Source organism: Megascapheus bottae, chromosome 22 (genome assembly GCF_031878675.1).
Source record: "Megascapheus bottae isolate mThoBot1 chromosome 22, mThoBot2.hap1, whole genome shotgun sequence".
In the NCBI taxonomy this organism is placed as follows: Eukaryota; Metazoa; Chordata; class Mammalia; order Rodentia; family Geomyidae; genus Megascapheus; species Megascapheus bottae.
The window spans coordinates 6365464-6384004 of NC_143530.1; the positions used below are offsets into that span (position 1 = coordinate 6365464).

The 18541-nt window shown below is 55.9% G+C and overlaps 2 protein-coding genes across 2 annotated transcripts in view; both read left to right on the forward strand.

Moving 5' to 3' along the window:
• The first annotated feature begins 826 nt into the window (after positions 1 to 826).
• On the forward strand, positions 827 to 13190 carry Aars2 (alanyl-tRNA synthetase 2, mitochondrial). The gene is made up of 22 exons (XM_090355556.1): positions 827 to 1114; positions 2809 to 3000; positions 3506 to 3651; positions 3818 to 3985; positions 4605 to 4749; positions 5506 to 5651; positions 5811 to 5919; positions 6434 to 6472; positions 6568 to 6679; positions 7003 to 7136; positions 7563 to 7707; positions 7884 to 8056; positions 8176 to 8289; positions 8389 to 8529; positions 9124 to 9261; positions 9350 to 9459; positions 9601 to 9709; positions 9916 to 10038; positions 10177 to 10287; positions 11003 to 11086; positions 11174 to 11284; positions 11503 to 13190. The coding sequence occupies exons 1-22, from the start codon at positions 872 to 874 to the stop codon at positions 11668 to 11670; spliced, it is 2961 nt and encodes a 986-aa protein (XP_090211682.1). The 5' UTR covers positions 827 to 871; the 3' UTR covers positions 11671 to 13190.
• Positions 13191 to 14479: 1289 nt separating this feature from the next.
• Positions 14480 to 18541, forward strand: part of Drc5 (dynein regulatory complex subunit 5) — an 11567-nt gene continuing 7505 nt past the window's right edge. Inside the window, exons 1-3 of the mRNA XM_090355559.1 lie at positions 14480 to 14670; positions 16685 to 17049; positions 18042 to 18541. The exon at positions 18042 to 18541 is cut by the window's right edge and continues 69 nt beyond it. Coding sequence (XP_090211685.1) covers positions 16779 to 17049; positions 18042 to 18541 — 771 coding nt within the window. The 5' untranslated portion in view covers positions 14480 to 14670; positions 16685 to 16778. The remainder of the gene's footprint in view (positions 14671 to 16684; positions 17050 to 18041) is intronic.

Sequence of the window (18541 nt, forward strand, 5' to 3'; positions counted from 1 at the left end):
ACGTGGTAGAGTGCCAGCCTTGAGCAGAGAAGGGACAGGCCTGGTTCAACTCCCTTCTCTTCATTTCCTAGAGGGCAGAGGTCATCCTGAGAGGCTGCGGCTGGCTGTGCCCACATGGCCTTCAGGCCTCAGTCACAGCGATCCCCAGGGAGAGGAAGGTCAGGAGCCCTGCACTGGGAGGTTCACCGGGGAACATTTCCTCCCGCTTCCCCTCCACCCGACTGCCAACCTGGATTCCATCCTATCCCTAGGCAAATTAAAAGACCACATGTGATTAAGCCATTAATAATGGAGCAGGCTGCTATTTGGCTTCTGTGTGTCTGACAGGCTCTTGTTCCAAAGGGCCTCCTGCTTCAGTGTCTAAGGACAAAGTGGCTTTGCCAATGCCAAGGGAAAAGGAAACCCGCAAGGGCCTGAAACAGTGCCCTGGATCCATCGACCGCCCGGCCGAACGAATGCGGACTTTCTCTTGGCCTGCTCTGCCTTCTTCATTAGTCCTGGAAAGAAAACACACACCACACACATCCATGCCCGCACACACACACCAGAGTCGACCCACACCCTGTCCTGCAGCCTCATTTGCCCCTGGGCAAAAAGCAGTACCCCTAACCATCGGCCTGACTATAAACGCTGGGGGCTTTTATTAACGTACCTAAAGCCCCCTAAACAACGACTGAACACAGCAGGCTCTCGGGAACATTTCTAAGGCTAATGAACTAAGGGTGCGCCTGCTAGGTGCCAGACGCTGCGCTGGGCCGCCTCTGGCGTGGAGGCTGCTCTGGGTCCTCCGCTCGCCAGGGGGCGCTGCGGGGAACCGCAGGCTTTCTTTCCAGTCCTCTCGGATCCTCGGAAGCCTCTGCCCGAAGCCAAGATGGCGGCAGCGGTGGCAGCGGTAGCGGGGCGTCTGCGGCGGGCCGTTCGAAGGTCGTCCTCCTGGCATGGTCCCAGCCCTCGGCCGCTCTCCGCCGAACCCCCTCCAGCCCAAGGATGGGCCGTGCGGGACGCCTTCCTGAGCTTCTTTCGGGACCGCCACGGTCATCGGCTGGTGCCTTCGGCCTCCGTGCGGCCCAGGGGCGACCCCAGTCTGCTGTTCGTCAACGCCGGCATGAACCAGGTGGGGGCCATGCCGGCAGGGGGCGGAGCTCAAGGGCCTCCCGGAGACAGGCTGCGGGATTGGGCAATGTCGACGGGGGCGGGGCTTTCCGGGGAGAGACAGGGGCGTGATTGGGTACAGGGGTCGGAGGCGGGGCTTAGGAAGACGACCGGGAGGTGCGGCCGGCGTGGCTCGCGGAGGGGAGCCTTGGCTCGTTAAAGATGAGTTAGGCTGGGCTTTAGTGGCTCACGCTCGTAAGCCTAGGATCTGAGGATCGCAGTTCGAAACCAGCCCGGGCAGGAACATCCGAGAGACTCTTATCCCTAATTAACCACCAAAAAGCCGGAAGTGCCGCTGTGGCTCAAGGAGTAGAGCACCGACCTTGAGCCAAAAAGCTCAGCACCGCCCCCCCAGGATCAGTGTGTGTGTGCGCGTGCGTGAGCGTGCGCGAGTGTGCACACACACACACACACACACAGAGTCATTACATAAGTGGTTATTGAGCTCCTTCTGTGTGCTAGGTAATTGATTTCCCTAAACTGCCTGTGTCCTGGGGCTAAGCCACAGCTCCACTTCCCGCTGCTGCTTTCTCCCTCTTCTTCTTCTTCTTCTTCTTCTTCGGTACACTAGTCCCTTGTTACATTGCAGTTCAGTTATTGCAGCTTCACTGTACCCTGGCTTTAACATATAGATAGATATGTATGTATATGTATATATACATAGTGATCTCTCACCTGTGGCTGGAGTTACATTCCAGAGACCTCTGAGATAGGTGAAAATCTGCAAAGTAGCTCGTCTTGTCATCCTCACTACTCAGGAGGCTGAGACCTGAGGATTGGGGCTCAAAGTCAGCCCACGCAGGAAGGTCCATGAGACTCTTATCGCCAATAATTACCAAAAAAGACAGGTCCCGTGCGCTGACTAACCCCCCCCCCAGCTTCATATCTGTGCCTTTTGAACTGAACTATTCTTGGCAGCAGTCCCTTTGCAGTCATGTTTCTGGGAGGAAGGAAAAGATTCTGGTAACTACCTGTGCGGAAACTATCCCTCACGCGTGCAATGTCTTCTTGTCATTTAAGAAAGCACCTTGTTCCTGTTCTGTTTCAGTAATAATGTGACAATTTATCCAGAATTCCAGACAAAGGCTGAGCTAATAAACATAAACCACCTTGAGACTGGCTTGGGTTTTTTTATGTGTATGTCACTCCTGGCGAGTGAACTCAGGGCCTGAGTACTCTCCTGAGCTACTTTTCCTCAATCGGAAATAAGGGTCTCTCAGATTTATCTAGCTAGCTGGCTTTGAACCATGATCCTCAGATCTCAGTCTCCCAAATGGAACACAGGTATAAGCCACCTGCATCCAGAATTCTTTTTTTTGGCCAGTCCTGGGCTCAGGGCCTGAGCACAGTCCTTGGGTTTTTCCTCAAGGCCAGAACTCTACTACTTGAGCCACAGCACCACTTCTAGCCTTTTTTTTTTCTTTTTTTTTTATTGTAATTAATAAAAGGGTTACATGATATTTGCCAGATAGAAGGTGCATTAATTCACATACATTGATACCCTTTCACATGTCTTGGATTCTGGCTTTTTTCTATGTATGTGTTACCAAGGAATTGAACCCAGGTCTTTGTGCTTGTTAGGCAAGCACTCTATCACTGGGCCAAACTTCCGGCCCTGCATCCAGAATTCTCACAATATCTTTATGTGCTTCTTAGTTCAAGCCCATCTTCCTGGGCACTGTGGATCCTCGAAGTGAAATGGCAGGCTTCCGACGTGTGGCCAACAGCCAGAAGTGTGTGAGGGCTGGAGGACGCCACAATGACCTGGAGGACGTGGGCCGAGACCTCTCCCATCATACCTTCTTTGAGATGCTTGGCAACTGGGCTTTCGGGGGTGAATATTTTAAGGTGAGTCTCCAGGGAGCTGAAGAGTTAAGAAAGAATCAGCAGTCGGACAAGAAAGCGGTCAAGATCAGTCTTGTCTCCACTTTTCTGACTGCTTGCATAAAGGCTGACACTAGACACAGAGGTGAGGCACTGGGTGATAGGAACGCAACACATCCCTAACTGGGTTGTAAGCCTCCTGCCTAATGGCTGGTCCAAGTTGTCTGAATAAATGACCAGGCAGTGAGGCTGAGGATGCTAGCTGGAGTTACTGTCACCTACACTGGGGTGGGCAGAGTTCTTGGAGAAGGTAGAGCTCATCCTGGAACTGGCAGGAAAGCAGACCATAGAAGAGCAGGAAGCTCTCCCAGCAGGAGACTCCCCAAAGCAGAAACGGTCAGGGCATATTCTGGGAGCGAGGTAGGGAATGGGAATGGTTTTGTTCTGAACTCACATAGTTGGCTCGATATCCCGGGGCCTCTTTTTCACCCACATTCCTCTCCATACCCCACATTGGTGTCCACCACAGGAGGAAGCTTGCAGCATGGCCTGGGAGCTGCTGACTGAGGTCTACTGCATCCCAAAGGATAGACTCTGGGTCTCCTACTTTGGTGGCGACCCCAAAGCCGGGCTGGACCCAGACCTGGAGAGCAGGGACATCTGGCTCAGCTTAGGGTAAGTCCCTCATTATAACTGTTCCTGGCAGACAGCGGGAAGACATATCCCAGTATTCTGGGGGAGAACCCTCTTCTTCCTCTTGCTGCTCTGGGACCTCGAGGAAGGGCGGTCATGACAGGAGGAATGTATCCCTCTCTCACCATGTCCCTGGCTTTGTTCCCAGCATACCTTCCAGCCATGTGCTTTCCTTTGGACTCCAAGAGAACTTCTGGGAGATGGGTGACACTGGCCCTTGTGGGCCCTGTACTGAGATCCACTATGACCTGGCTGGAGGGGTTGGAGCCCCACAGCTGGTGGAGCTTTGGAATCTGGTCTTCATGCAGCATAACAGGTAACCGGGGCCAAAGCAGGAGCCGCATTCTGGGCTGCAAGTGGAAACCTTGACAGTTGGAAACCTGCTCTGCTTAGGAAAACAAACACTGAAAGGCCACCTCTTTGAACTTGGTGACCTCTTAAGATTTTCTTCTAGCCTTGACATGTCTTTCTTTTCTGTGAGTACTGGCACCTCAAGCTCTTGCTTAACTTTTTCTCTAAAGGCTGGCACTCTATCACTTGACCCACAGCTCTACTTCTAGCTTGTTTGCTAGTTAAGTGGCAGTAAGAGTCTCATGGAGACTCATGAAGCCCAGGCTGGCTTCAAACCATGATCCTCAGATCTCAGCCTCCTGAATAGCTAGGATTACAGGCCTGGGCCACCAGAGCCTAGTGATGTGTTTCTTTAAGGGCAAAGAATTAGGCCCCAGTAGGCAATGTCTGGGTCCAGACAAGGCCCCACAAGGCCTGGGTCTAGGCTGAGTGCTTAATGAGAAAGAACAGGCCAGAGTGTCATCTGTTACCCGTGGTGTTACCAGCCACCCGCTCCTCCCTCCACCAGCCTCCTTGAGTTCCTCCTCCTTCCTCTGCTGCACGTGGGCCCTGGGTGGGCCTCACCTTGCACCTTCTCTGACCAGAGAGGCGGATGGAAGCCTGCAGCACCTGCCCCAGCGGCACGTGGACACAGGAATGGGCCTGGAGAGGCTGGTGGCTGTGCTGCAAGGCAAGAGATCCACCTATGACACCGACCTCTTCTCCCCACTGCTCAACGCCATACACCAGGTAAGCTGCCTCTGCCCTTCAAAAGCCTCCGGCCTGCAGGCACCAGCTCTGAGCTCTGTCACTGGGAACGCAGTGTGCTCTTACATGTGGGGCAGCAGCCAGGATGGGCAAGGGTGTGGAGGGGAGGGGGAAGCTGTGCACACCTAAACGTGGTTGTAACAAGCACCTTAACAACTTACACAACTGTGTAAAGGGCCGGGAGTTTGGCCTAGTGGTAGAGTGCGTGCCTGGCATGCATGAAGACCCGGATTCCTCAGTACCACAAACATAGGAAAAAAAAAAAGCCAAGTGGTAGATCTCTAGCCTTGAGAAAGCCCAAGGACAATGCCCAGGCCCTGAGTTCAAGGCCCAGAACTGGCAAAAAAAAAAGAAAAAACAACTGTGTAAAGAAGGCCCACCATAGCCACGCAGCCCACAAAATGACTGAAAGGGGAAGCAGTTACCAAGGTCCTGAGGCAGGAAAGGACTCGACATGTTCCAAGGACCAGCCCCCCTCCCCCCCAAAAAAGGCAACCTCATGAGATGTGGGAGGCCATTTTTTCATTCCGTTTTTCAGTATCATAAACACCTCAGCCCTTCCCTGACTTGGGATCACCACAGAGGGCAGTAGTCTGTGGGCAGCAGTTTTAGGGAGTTTTATTGTGGGGTCTTTATTGTTTTTATGGTGGGCTGAGGACAGGCACCGGGCAGCTCATAAAGAAGCACTAGACCAGGTCAGAGGGTGCCGCCAGCTGGGTCTTCTCTCCTGTGTTCCAGGGCTGCGGGGCGCCCCCTTACTCCGGCCGTGTCGGGGAGGCAGATGAGGGGCGCGTGGACACGGCGTACCGCGTGGTGGCTGACCACATGCGCACTGTCAGCGTTTGCATTGCCGACGGCATGTCTCCAGGGATGTCAGGAGCCCCGTGAGTCTGGAAGGGCTACAGGGAGGGAGGGGCCGCCCGGAGGTGCAGGGCAGGAAGGAGCTGGAGAGCTGGCCAGGGCCGGGGCACAGGAGGAAGGGCGAGGGCTCGGGCTGGGCGCATCGCTGGGCGCACCTCACCTCTGGGCTCTGAACTCTCTAGACTGGTTCTTCGCCGGATTATCCGCCGAGCAGTGCGGTTCTCCACAGAGGTACTGCAGGCGCCACCTGGTTTCTTAGGCAGTCTGGTGCCTGTGGTGGTGGAGACACTGGTAAGGACTTCCTCACCTGGGCCCTTGTGAGTCCTCAGGGAACCAAGCGCAAAGCACCCAGCTCCCCACCTAGTCTCCAACACAGTACTATCAGCACAGTGCTCACAAAAAGCCTAGGGAAGCCAGGCGCGGTGGCTCACACCTGTAATCCTAGCTACTCAGGAGACAGGATCTGAGCCAGCCCCGGCACAAAAGACCATGAGACTCTTATGTCCAATTAACCACCAGAACACCGGAAGTGGTGCTGTGGCTCAAGTGACAGGGTGCTAGCCTTGAGCTGAAGAGCTCCGAAACAGTGCCCAGGCCCAGAGTTTAAGCTCCAAAACCAACACACAAAAAAAGCATGGAGATTTCAGGAGCCTCCTTGCCTGAAATCTGCCAAGGGATAGCGATGCTTTTCTTAATGCTACACTAAAGCAGCCCTTTAGTGGGGTCCCCAGCGGCAGCTAGGGTAGGGAGACAGCTTAGGGTAATTGTGGGTCGTCGCACAGTAAACTCTCTCCGCTTCCCCTAGGGAGCCGCTTACCCAGAGCTGCAGAAGAATTCCGCCCAGGTACAGATTTGGGTGGGGAGAGGATAATGGGGGAGCTGGGGAGGTCGCTTCCCGCTGTGGGCACCCAGCCCTCTTCCCCCCATGCTCCCTTTCAGGTAGCCAGCCTAGTGTCAGAGGAGGAGGCAGCCTTTCTGGCTTCCCTGCAGCGGGGGCGCAGGATCATCGACCGCACCCTGAAGCGCCTAGGGCCTTCAGATTTGTTCCCTGGTGAGGGGGGTCCTGGCCCAGGGGACCCTGAGCCTCCTACACCCACACACACCTCCACCCCAACTTCCACCTCTGAACTCTCCTGGCACCCAGATCTGTGGCTGCCTCTCCCCCTCTGTGCTCTGGGGCCAGCCGCCTCCTGTCCTGCCTTCCAGGGTGGGCCTCGTGCTTCCCCCTTGGAATCCGCTGGGCTCCTCCTACCTCTGTTCTGAAACCTAAAGGCGGGAGCACTCACCTGGGAGTACCCAGGTATGAGGAAGGGCCATTTGTGCTTGGCATCTGCTGGCCCCCTCCCCTAAACACTCTGTCTTCCTTCCTCAAAGCTGAAGTGGCCTGGTCCTTGTCACTGTCTGGAAACCTGGGGCTGCCCCTGGACCTGGTAGAGCTGATGCTGGAGGAGAAGGGGGTGCGGCTGGACACCACTGGCCTTGAGAGGCTGGCCCAGGAGGAGGCACAGGTACAGGCCGGGGCCCCCACTCTGGATTCTGGCAGGATGTATCAGCCTCTTCGCTAGCCCTGGTCTCCTAGAGCAAAAGAGGAAGCCAGAGGCTGAGATGGGTCTGTCCCCTCAGTCACAAATGACAGGACAGGAGCCTCCAGCCCCACACAGGACCCTTAGAAAGGAACACTGACCTCAGTGAACTAAACAGAGGAACAGAAGAGAAGCCAGCATCCCAGAGAGCCAAGTAGGTCTGAGGGCTGAGCCAAAGGAGCTTGTGTGATAGCTGATTTCTCAGTAAGCTTAGGATGCGTCTCCAGCACCAGCCAAGACTCTGGGGTCTTATTCTAGAGGGATTTGAGGATCCACGGGGACAAGTCTGTACAAGACTCTGGTTTCATGGCCTTCTCTGTAGACAAGTTCCTATGCATGTCTGTCCTGCAGCACCGGGCCCAACAGGCTGAGCCAGCTCAAGAGCAGAGATTGTGCCTTGACATCCGTGCACTGGGGGAGCTGCAGCGTCAGGGGGTGCCCCCAACAGATGACAGCCCCAAGTACAGCTACACCCTGCAGCCCAGTGGAGGTTATGGTGAGAGTCTGGCCTTGTGGATGGCCTGCAGCTGGTCCAAGATGGTGGCTAGCAGCCCCGGTGCATTTCCCTGGGCAGTGGCCACAGTCGGAGGCACCCAACAGATGCCTGTTGGCCTCAAGCCCCACAAGCCACAGCCCAGGGCAAGCACTGACAACCATTCCATGTTCCCTCAGAGTTTGGCCCCTGTGAGGCTCAGGTACTACAACTATACACAGAGACCGGGACAGCAGTAGCCTCTGTGGGGGCAGGCCAGCTCTGTGGCCTCCTCTTAGACAAGACCAACTTCTACGCTGAACAGGGGGGTCAGGCTTCAGACCGAGGCTACCTGGTACGGGCAGGGCAGCAGGTAAGCCCCTCCCTCCCTGGGCTCACGTAGGTGGAAGGCAGAGCTGAGCCTGAATGGGAGCCAAGGAGAAGAGACAGCTGTAAGTAGTCACTCTGGGGTTTGATCCCGTCCTCTCTCAGGATGTGTTATTTCCTGTATCCCGGGCCCACGTCTGTGGGGGCTTCATCCTGCATGAAGTGGTGGCCCCCGAGTGTCTGCAGGTGGGGGACCAAGTCCAGCTGCATGTGGACAAGGTGAGGCCTCCAGTCCAGCTTTTCTTGTTAGTCCCATAGTCCCTTTGTCCCCCCCACCCTCACCCTCACCCAGGCTCCTGGGTGATAGGCGTGTTCTAGGCCTGGCGACAGGGGTGCATGGAGAAGCACACGGCCACTCACCTACTGAACTGGGCACTGCGGAAGACGCTGGGCCCCAGCACAGAGCAGCGGGGCTCCCATCTCAATCCCAAGCGGCTGCGCTTTGATGTGGCCACCCAGGTGAGCAGGGGATGGGACAGTCTTCATGTAAGGGGAAGTCTGGTAATGGCTGAGGGCCTGTGCCCAGAACAGCTGTGCTGCTCAGTCACTGAAACCTACAGCAGAAGCCTTTTCCTCAGGCCCCTGCCATGTGTGCCAGCCCCTGTTTGTGCTGCTACTGGGCTTAACCTCAGGGCTTCTCGATATTGTTTGGCTTTGTTTATTGGTTTATTTTTTGGCTGTGGGGCTTGAACTCGGGGCCTGGGTGCTATCCCTAAGCTCTTTTGCTCAAAGCTAGTGCTCTACCACTTTGCGCCACAGCACCACTTTGTTTTCTAGTGGTTAATTGGAATCCTATGGACTTTCTTGTGCCCAGGTTGGCTTCAAACCATCCAGGATTACAGGCATGAGCCACCAGCGCTCAGTTCCCTTGGCTTTCTTCCCAAGGCTACCACTCTACCACTTGAACCATAGCTCCGTTCTGGCTTTTTGCTGGCTAACTGGGAATAACTCCGTGGCCACTGACTGCTCATAAATGCATCAGTGACAAGCATGTTGCATGACAGACATGTCACATGATGCCTGAGACTCTGTTCTCCCTCTGTCAACCTCCAGACGCCACTGACTCCTGAGCTGCTCCAGAAAGTGGAGAGCGCCGTGCAGGAGGCCGTGGGACGGGACGAGGCTGTGTACATGGAGGAGGTGCCCCTGGCACTCACTGCCCACACCCCTGGCCTGCGCTCTCTGGACGAGGTGGATTGGTGGTGATTATCTTCCCCCTGCCAGCACACCCACCAGGCACCCTTCACCGGCAGCTAACAGGCTGTCACCTCCCCCTCAGGTGTACCCAGACCCTGTGCGAGTGGTGTCGGTGGGGGTGCCCGTAGCCCAGGCATTGGAGCCAGCCTGCCACGCTGCACTGCACACCTCCGTGGAGCTCTGCTGTGGCACGTGAGCCATCTCCACTGCCCTGGGCTGGGTCTGGGCCACACCCGCCCCTGGTCTGTGGGACCTCCAGACCTCAGTCTCGGGCATCGCCTTCTTCCATCTTTCCCATGCTCCTCCTGAGTTTCTCCTTCCTCCGGCCCACAGGCACCTGCTGCGTACAGGGGCAGTGGGGGACCTGGTCATCATCGGGGAGCGCCAGCTCGCCAAGGGGACCACCCGCCTTCTGGCTGTCACTGGGGAACAGGCCCAGCAGGTCAGTATGCCCTTGGCACCAGAGACTGTTGGGTGGAGATGAGGGTCGGGGACTCACACTGCCACACTGGCACCCATGGTGCCCTGGTATGGTTGTGCTTGCAGCTGGTCATTAGTATTATTTGGTGGCAGCCACGAGCTGCAAGCCCCTGTCCTGGCCAGTAAGTGTCACCAGCCACCCCTCTCTGCACTGTCCCTCCCTTGCAGGCCCGGGAAGTGGGCCAGGCTTTGGCCCACGAGGTGGAAGCAGCCTCAGAGAGGCTGAGTCGGGGCACCCGTAACCTGACAGAGGCTCAGCGACTGTCCAAAGACATGGGACGACTCATAGACGTGAGAGCCACCCCCCTCAAGCTGGACCCTTCCCATCTCCCCCAAGCGCTCCAATTGCCTAGGCTCTGGTTGGCCTGGATGTGCGGGTGGCATGGCCCCTCGGGGAAAGGGCAGGGATACACGCTGCTGCAACCATAGGCTGTGGACGCTGCTGTGATGCCCCAGTGGCAGCGGCGGGAGCTACAGACCACGATGAAGACTCTGCAGCGCCGTGCCAACACAGCCATCCGGAAGCTGGAGCTGGGCCAGGTAAGAGCACGTGCTCCTGTACACTCAGCCTTGACGCTGGGGAGGCAGCGGATGGGAGTGGGTGTCAGCTTCAGCCTCCACCCACCACCGGGAGCTACTGCAACTCTGTGCCCTCAGCTCTCTGCCAGGTCGTGGCTCTGCTTTAGTCTTTCCCTCCAGGAAACCTCCTGACATGACGGCCATTCAGCCTTCATTGCTTTTTGGCTGCCAGGCCCCGCCCAGGCCATCTGTGCCCTGACCTTCCTCTCACCTTTAGCAACCTCTGAAACTAGGGCCTGAAGTTGTGGTGAAAGTTGGGGACACAGGTGGGACCTGAGGAAGAAGGCCATGCTAGGCAGACCTGATGATGTTTGGTGGCACCAGTGGCTCACACCTGTAATCCCAACTACTCATGTGGCTGAGGTCTGAGCCAGCCCAGGCAGTCAAGTCCAAGAAACTTATATCCAGTTAGCCATCACAAAGCTAGAGTAGAGCGATGGCTCAAGTGGGAGAACACCAGCCTTGAGGGGAAATCGCTAAGAGCATGAGGCCCCGAGTTCAAATTCCAGTACTGTTTCTGTACTGGTGAGCATGTGCACACTCACAAAAAAATAGCTGAGGACATTCAGCGAGGGAAGATGCACAAGGGCCCGTGCACCGGGCTCAGGTCTGGAGATGGGGGCAAATGGGAAATGTGTCCTCAGCCTGGGCCCTTGGCTGTCCATCCTGCCTACAGGCTGCAGAGACGTCCCGCGAGCTGCTGAAGCGACACACGAAGGGGCCTCTGATTGTGGATACAGTCTCTGCTCAGTCCCTCTCTGTGAGTGCTAGCGAGAAGACCCGAGGCCTGGCTAGGAGATGGCTGGGCGGCTGGGAAGCTGTGGTCACTGGGTGTCCTCCCTCCCAGGTGCTGGTGAAGGTGGTCCGGCAGCTGTGTGAGCAGGCCCCCAGCACGTCCGTGCTCCTGCTCAGCCCCCAGGGCACAGGCAGGGTGCTGTGTGCCTGCCAGGTGGCCAAGGTAAGCAGCAGCAGCTCCACGCCCGCGCAGGTGGGGGACCCAGGGGGGCAGTCTCCTTGTCCCTGTGGACGACCTTTCCCACACAGAAGGCACCCTGAGAGGCCCTGGTCCCTGGATCAGCCCTCTTCCTCACCTCACCAGCTGCCTCCTCGCCTGACAGGGAGGGGGCTGATCTCTTGGACCCCGTGTTGCCTTGCCTTCCCCTTCTGTCTCCTCAGGGTGCCTCGCCTGCCTTCACAGCGGAAGCCTGGGCACTGGCCGTGTGCGACCACATGGGGGGGAAGTCCTGGGGCTCTCGAGCAGTGGCACAGGGCACTGGAAGCACTGCCGACCTGGAAGCTGCACTCAGCACAGCCCGAGCCTATGCCCTCAGCCAGATCCACTGAGCAACCTACCAGGCACAGACAGGGACCTGACACAAGCACCTGGCCCCCTGCGGGAGCTGGCAAAGCCTCCCCGGAGGCTGAAACAGAGACGAAAGACTGGAGGACTCGCAGCTGAGCCAAAGGAGGCCACCTGGGCCTCATGGCACAAAGAAACAGGGACACAAAAGTGAGCCAAGATACACGACCCTCACCCAATGCGAACATTTGACCGCTGTGACTGCAACTGCTCATTAAAAGGATCTTACTTGAGATAGGGAGCCCTGGAAGATATATTTTTAGAAGAAGGTGACATTCCCCTCCCAGCATGGCACTGGTTCCCCACTGCTGGACTACTGGTTAGAAAGACCTCCCAGGATTCACATCCTGGCTACTGAGTTCCAGAAGTGTTATTGAAAACAATGACAGAGTGACACAAGGCAGACACATAACCCCCCCTAGCCCCCGCCTTGATGTCTCTAATATCGCATTTAAATCCAGGACCTGGTGACTTGTGGATTCACTGGGCCTGGTCAGTGGCTGAGATGATGGAAAAACACCAGATAGCAAGTCTGCCCACGTGGAGCTCGCCTCCAGTAGGAAAAACAGAAGAGTGTCAGACTGGGTGCTGGTGGCTCACACCTATAATTCTAGCTACTCAGAAGCTGAGATTTGAGGGTTGCAGTTCAAAGCCAGCCCAAGGGAAAAAGTCTATGAGACTTAACTTTGACCATGAAAAAAACAAAGTAGTGCCAGGTGTGGTGGCTCACACCTGTAACCGTAGCTACTCAGGAGGCTGAGGTCTTAGGGTCATAGTTCAGAGCCAGCCCCGGCACTAAAGAACGTTGGAAGTGGGCTGTGGCTCAAGGGGTAGGGTAGAAAAGAGCTCAGGGACAGTGCCCAGGCCCAGAGTTCAAGCCCCATGACCCACAAAAAAAAAAAAAAAAAAAGAAAGTAGAGGTGTGGCTCAAGTAGAAGAGCTCCAGTCTTGAATAAAAAATGTGAAGGAATACAAGGTCCTGAGTTTAATACCCAATACCCAGCAAAATAAAGAGGAGTATGAGACAGTGATTGAAAAAGCTAGAGGTGACCAGGGAGACAGGGTTAGAATTACTGCCTCACTCTGAGGTGGCATTGAGCTGGGAACCAGGAAGGGAGGGTGTGAATCTCACAGAGAACTGAGGGCAAAGTGTTTTAGGCTGAGGGGACAGTCATTGTCCACACCGAGATGGGAGTGAGGAAACCGGTGTCAGGCAGTGAGCTAGGACAGTGAAGTTACAGGGTCATTATCAGAGCTATACTTTAGATCTGTTGGGTGGCACTGGGGTTTGAACTCAGGGCCTCACACTTGCTAGAGTGACACTACCACTTGAGCCATACATCTGGCCTTGCTTTTTTGCTGTTTTAGAGATAGAATGTAGCTTCCAAAATCCTCTAAAATCTCAGCCTCGATTGAGAGTGGGTAGGATTATTGTGTGAACCTGGCAAATTCTTTTTTTTTTTTTAATTTATTTTTTATTGTAATTAGTAAAAGGGTTACGTGATATTTGCCAGATAGAAGGTGCATTAATTCACATACATTGATACCCTTTCACATGTCTTGGTACCCATTACCCTCCCCCCCACACCCCCCACCCATCTTGGTTTTCCCCCCTTCCTGAACCTGGCAAATTCTATATTTTAAAAACTACACACTGTCCAAAGCCTGAGCTACAGAAAAAAAATTCTGGAGCTGAAGACTTGCCCAGATTAGGATGAAAACGGGTGAAACCCCGTGGCTCTGATTCAGGTACTAGAGTTCTGTCTTATTTTGTTCCTAGCGGAAGGAAGAACAGTAAGTGTTTCTTCAAGGCAAAGGCTACCTTGCTAGCAAATTCTAAGCCTGCCTAGAAAATACAATAGAGCTGAGTCTAATGTCATCCCCACACCCCTCTTAGTGTCCCCATTCAGCTTAAGGATTTGCTGGGAGGAAGACTCAGACCCTTGGCCTGGCCCCCCCCCCCTTCTCCCAAACTTGATCTGCTTTCAGGAGCTTAATGGTGGCCACTCTTCAAAAGTGACATCGCAGGGGCCGGGAGTGTGGCCTAGTGGTAGGGTGCCTGCCTATCATGCACGAAGCCCTGGGTTTGATCTCTCCATAACACATGCACAGAAAGAGCCAGAAGTGGTGCTGTGGCTCAAGAGGTAGAGCCCTACCCTTGAGAAAGCTTAAGGACAGTGCCCAGGGTCTGAGTTCAAGCCCCAGGACTGGCCAAAAAAAACAAAAACCAGTGCCAGCGCAGGGCCTTGGCTTTCCAGGGCCAAATTGTGTATGCAGCACCGGGACTTGAACTTCAGGCATTTTCCTTGAGCCTTTTTTTTCCTCAAAGCTAGTGCGCTACCCCGAAGCCACACCACCTTTTTGGTAGTTAACCGGAGACCAGAATCTCAAACTTTTCTGCCCAGTTCCCAGCCTGTGAGAGTAGCTAGGGGTGCAGGCATGCGCCACAGGCGCCTGGCCGGTGCCCCCTCTGTATTCATGAGTACCCTGGGCATAGGCTAATGCACCCAAGGAACCCACTGGGGGACACTCCACCGGGCCCAGCCCTCCTCCCCGCCCAGCCCTCCCTGCCCAGTGGAGAGGTGTCAGGGCCCCCAGCCCCCTCCATCCTGCCAGGCCAGGCCGTGGCAAGGCCCTCTGGAGGCCTGGACCCGTCTCTGCTGCCCTCCTGCGGGTCTTGGGGCCAGCAGGGACCTGGGGGGCGTTGCACCCACCTCCCTGGCCCTGCTCCGCAGCGCGCAGGGTCCCCGCGGACGCCCACGGGCCTCTTAACGCCCGGACCTGGACGGCGGGCCCCGCCCCAGCAACGCGCAGCGTCCCTGACGACCAGGGAGGCCTGGTGCCCGGGCCCAGCCAGCGGAGCGGCGGGGACCCCACCGTCCATCATCGCTTCACTGCCCAGGCCCTGGGCCTACGCTGCCGTGCGAAGCGTCGTCTGGCACCCAGCGGAGACCCCAGCCCACCAGCGTCCACGTCCACGCGAGGTGGGCCGGCTCGCCCCCGCCCCACCCGGACGCTCTGCCAAGCGGAAGGGTGGAGGGAGGGTCGAGGCAGAGGAGGGGGCTTCAGCCTGGGGCCCGGTCCCCCGCTGCCCCAGCCCTCCGCCCCCAGGTGGGATGGTGGAGGGACTGGCTGGCCTCTGGAGCTGGGCCTCCCTGCTGGGCTGCCTGAGACCAGACCTAAGTGGACAGGGAGCTGGGAGGGAGGCTGCAGACCGGCCTCCCCGCGGGAATCCGGGCGTGAAGAGGTCCTGGCAGCTGCAGACAAAGGGCCAGGCCTTGAGGCCTGAGGAGGACTCTGGGGGGGGGGGGTCCTGGGGTAGGAGTGGGATGGGGGGCATAGGAAGGCAGAAAAGTGGTTCTGGCAGGGCAGCCATCAAATCCAGAGCCCTCCAGAGGGAAGAAGGCACTTGAGGAAGGGTAGGAAAGTCCTGTGGGGGGGGGGGAATCTTCTAGAGAGCAGGGCCTTAGACAGGGTGTTCAATTCTCCACCACTGGGGGCTCAAACCAAAGGGTGTTCCAGGGAATGGTTAAAATCTGGCTACGCTAGGCAAGAGGCTTCTCCCTCCTGGTAGTTGAGGACACTGTGGAGACTTCTTGCACCCCTGTTCCTCACCTGTCCACTGGGCGGGGAAGGGCCTCAGAAACCTTGAAGCCAAAGATGCCAGCTCAGCACCCAAAAACCAGGTTTCAGGGTACAGTTCCCCCACCCGAGACCCCTGCCTTCCCTCCCCTCCTCAGCACATCCCCCCCCAGCTCTAGCACTCAGCATTCATCACACACTGTCTTGGACGACTCTCCACAGGAGCGCACAGTGAAGATGCTACTGGCCTGTTTGACAGAGAAGGAAACTGAAGTTCAGCTGGCGCATGACAAGTCATTGACAAAGCCAGACAAAGCCGCTGTTCCTAAGGGGCTCACCAGCTTCCAGCTCTACCCTCAGAGGGACCATTAGTTAAAGCTGGACACATTCTGTGAATTTGCATTCGATTTGCATAAAGGGAGTCATAATACATAAATATACACAAATACCTCCCCCCACACACACTGTCCCTCCCCACCCTCCCACCCTTCTATCTAGGCTCTTCCTCCTTGAGCTGCCTGGCAGGCAAGGCAGCGCCATCTGCTCCCTCCCTCTGCCAAGCACGCTTTTGGTGGATCAGGGTGTTCCTAGCACTCCCGTGTGCTGATTTGAGGTGTTGCCCCATTTCTACCTACAGGGCCCAGGGCAGGGTGCCTACAGCAAGAGCAGGGGGGCAGGCATGGGGAATTGTCCCTACACGCAGACCTCCAGTCTCAGCTGTCCATCTTAAGCCTCAAATTTAGCTTTCTTCCCCACCTCCCACGCTGCCTGCTGCCATCTGGGATGCCAGAGGAAGGAGGGAAAATGATGACCTAGTGGGCTAAGAGCAAAGGACAAAGCTAGACACAGAGAGGTGGGCAGGGTGGCAGCCCGTTTGACCCCTGTCAGTCCACACTGCCTCAAACAGTGGCCACTGGCTCCATATGACTCTTGAGTCATCAGATTTGTAAAGTTTGGTATGCATATATTTTATTAGCAAGTTATTTGTTTGTTTGTTTTTGCTGGTCCAGGGGCTTAAACTCAGGGCCTGGGCACTGTCCCCAAGCCTCTTTGTGCTGAAGGCTAGCGCTCTACCTTGAGCTACATAACCACTTCTGGCTTTTTCTAAGTGATGCATTGGAATTGAGTCTCAGATTTTTCTGCCCCAGCTGGCTTTGAACTGTGATCCTCAAATCTCAGCCTCCTGAGTAGCTAAGATTACAGCTGTGATCCACCAGTGCCTGGCATTATTTACTCATAATCCCATTGGGAGTTATTACTCTCATTTCACAGAAATAGCATCTGAAATTAGGGGGAGATTCTGGAACCTGCCCAAGGTCTCTCGGTTAGGCGCTGGGATTAAGATCTGAATCTACTTCCCTTTAAGTACTACTCAATGCTACTAAAGTAACATGTTGCCTCGTCCTCTTACTCCAGGACCCTGCTGAACCAGGGACCCACCAGTCTGAGCAGAGTCCTGTTGTTTCTGGTTACTGTGGGCCTCCCTGCTCCTGTGTCTCCAGCTCCCATCATGCAGGACACCCCAACATCTCGCACCTCTGTCTCCAGCCAGTCTGGAACCATGACCCAGAGCCGAATGTCGGTTGCAAGCCAAGCTGCAGGCACAACGCCCCGGGCCTCCAAGACCAACCCATCAATCTCCATCCCATTTGAATCAAAACCCCTCGTGTCCAATGTCCATCACATGCGCAGGCTCATCGCCGAGGACCCCGAGTGGTCGCTGGCCATCGTGCCCCTCCTCACTGAGCTGTGCATTCAGCACATCGTGACCAACTTCCAAAGTGAGTGCCCAGCTGCGGGTGGGAAGGAGCAGACCATGAGGACAGAGAGGGCAGAGAGGCCCAGAGCTGGTCCGTGGTCCCCTGCACTCAGGACAGTGCCCCCTGCTGTCCCTCCAGCACACTCAGCCTGAGCTGCACCTACTTCTTCCAGAAAGCCCTCCCGTCATCACTCTTCGCAGTCTTCCAGCAAACGAATGGGCTCCAGGCTGTTCTATACTCTGTGGCAAGCAGCCGGCTTCCCTGGTTTGATGGGAAGTTTGCTGAGAACAGGCATCGTTTTGCTTTGCCCACAGTAACCAGGTCTCGTGACCTTGCTTATATTGCTGTCATTTAGATCCTGTCATATTCCTAGTATATGTTTCTGGTTACAGTTGGTTCCCCCAAGCCTCCTCACCCCTGATGGTAAATTCCAGAAGGACAGGGCCTTCTCCCTCTTCTCTTAGCACTTCAGCATACAGTGGTATTTAAACAATATATTCGTTTTTAGTTTTTAGTGCCCACAATGGGGCCTGTAGTAGGGCCTGGGCACTATCCTTGAGCTTTTTCCACACAAGGCTAGCACTCTATAACTTCCAGTTTTCTGGTGGTTCATTGGAGATAAGAGTCTCCACAGACTTTACTGCCTGGGCTGGGTTCAAACTGTAACCCTCAGATCTCAGACTCCTGATGAGCAAGCATTACAGGCATGAGCCACCAGCGCCTAGCCTATGTTTGCTTTTAAGTGAAGGAATCAAGTCAGTCCTGGAGCCTTTGGATAAGATACTGTCTCCTCTATCAGATGAGGCAATAACTGAGGTTGGACCTGATTTTCCTTCCTTACTGAGGGCTCCCTGAGATCCAACGTGCCATGTGGCTGCAGTCAGGGGACCCCTCCAAAGGCCACAACTGGCCTTAGCAGAGGCTGTTTCTTCTGGGTACCGTCAGGACTCTGGGCTGGCTGTGTCATTGTGTCCCCACCACTGACCTCTGTTCTTCCTCCTCCTCTCCTAAAGGCAACCCTATCCTGAAGGAGCTGCTTCCAGAGCACCAGCAGAAGGTCTTGAGCTGCCTGTCACCTGACCTGCCTCTGACAGTGACCGCCAACCTGATCGAGGATGAGGATTACTGGCGTCGCTGCTCCGTCAAGCGCTGGCCCGTGTGCCACGTGGCCAAGCACGGAGGCAGCTGGAAGCGCATGTTCTTCGAGAGACACCTGGAGAACGTGCTCAGACTCTTCATCCCAGGCACCACAGACCCCAGCGTGATCCTTGACCTCATTCCCCTCTGCAGGGGCTACGTCCGACGCATCCAGATGGATCAGTTTCTCCCGCCCGTGCGCCTTCCATCACCGCCTTGGGCTGGGGAACTGTCGGATTCTGGCAGCGAGGGAGAGCTAGAGGAACCAGCCATGGACCACTACCAGCTGGGGACCCTGGTGGGTGGCCTGGACCACCTGGAGGAGCTGGACCTGGTGTACGGAGTTAAAGATTGCGGCATGAATTTCGAGTGGAAC

What these genes read in the sequence shown, in the direction of transcription:
- Aars2 (XM_090355556.1), top strand. Translation starts at nt 872, where the DNA reads ATGGCGGCAGCGGTGGCAGCGGTAGCGGGGCGTCTGCGGCGGGCCGTT. An exon ending in TGGCCCAGGAGGAGGCACAG is followed by an intron (nt 7,137 to 7,562) that starts GTACAGGCCGGG and finishes TCTGTCCTGCAG; the next exon opens with CACCGGGCCCAACAGGCTGA. An exon ending in GCCTGCGCTCTCTGGACGAG is followed by an intron (nt 9,262 to 9,349) that starts GTGGATTGGTGG and finishes CCTCCCCCTCAG; the next exon opens with GTGTACCCAGACCCTGTGCG.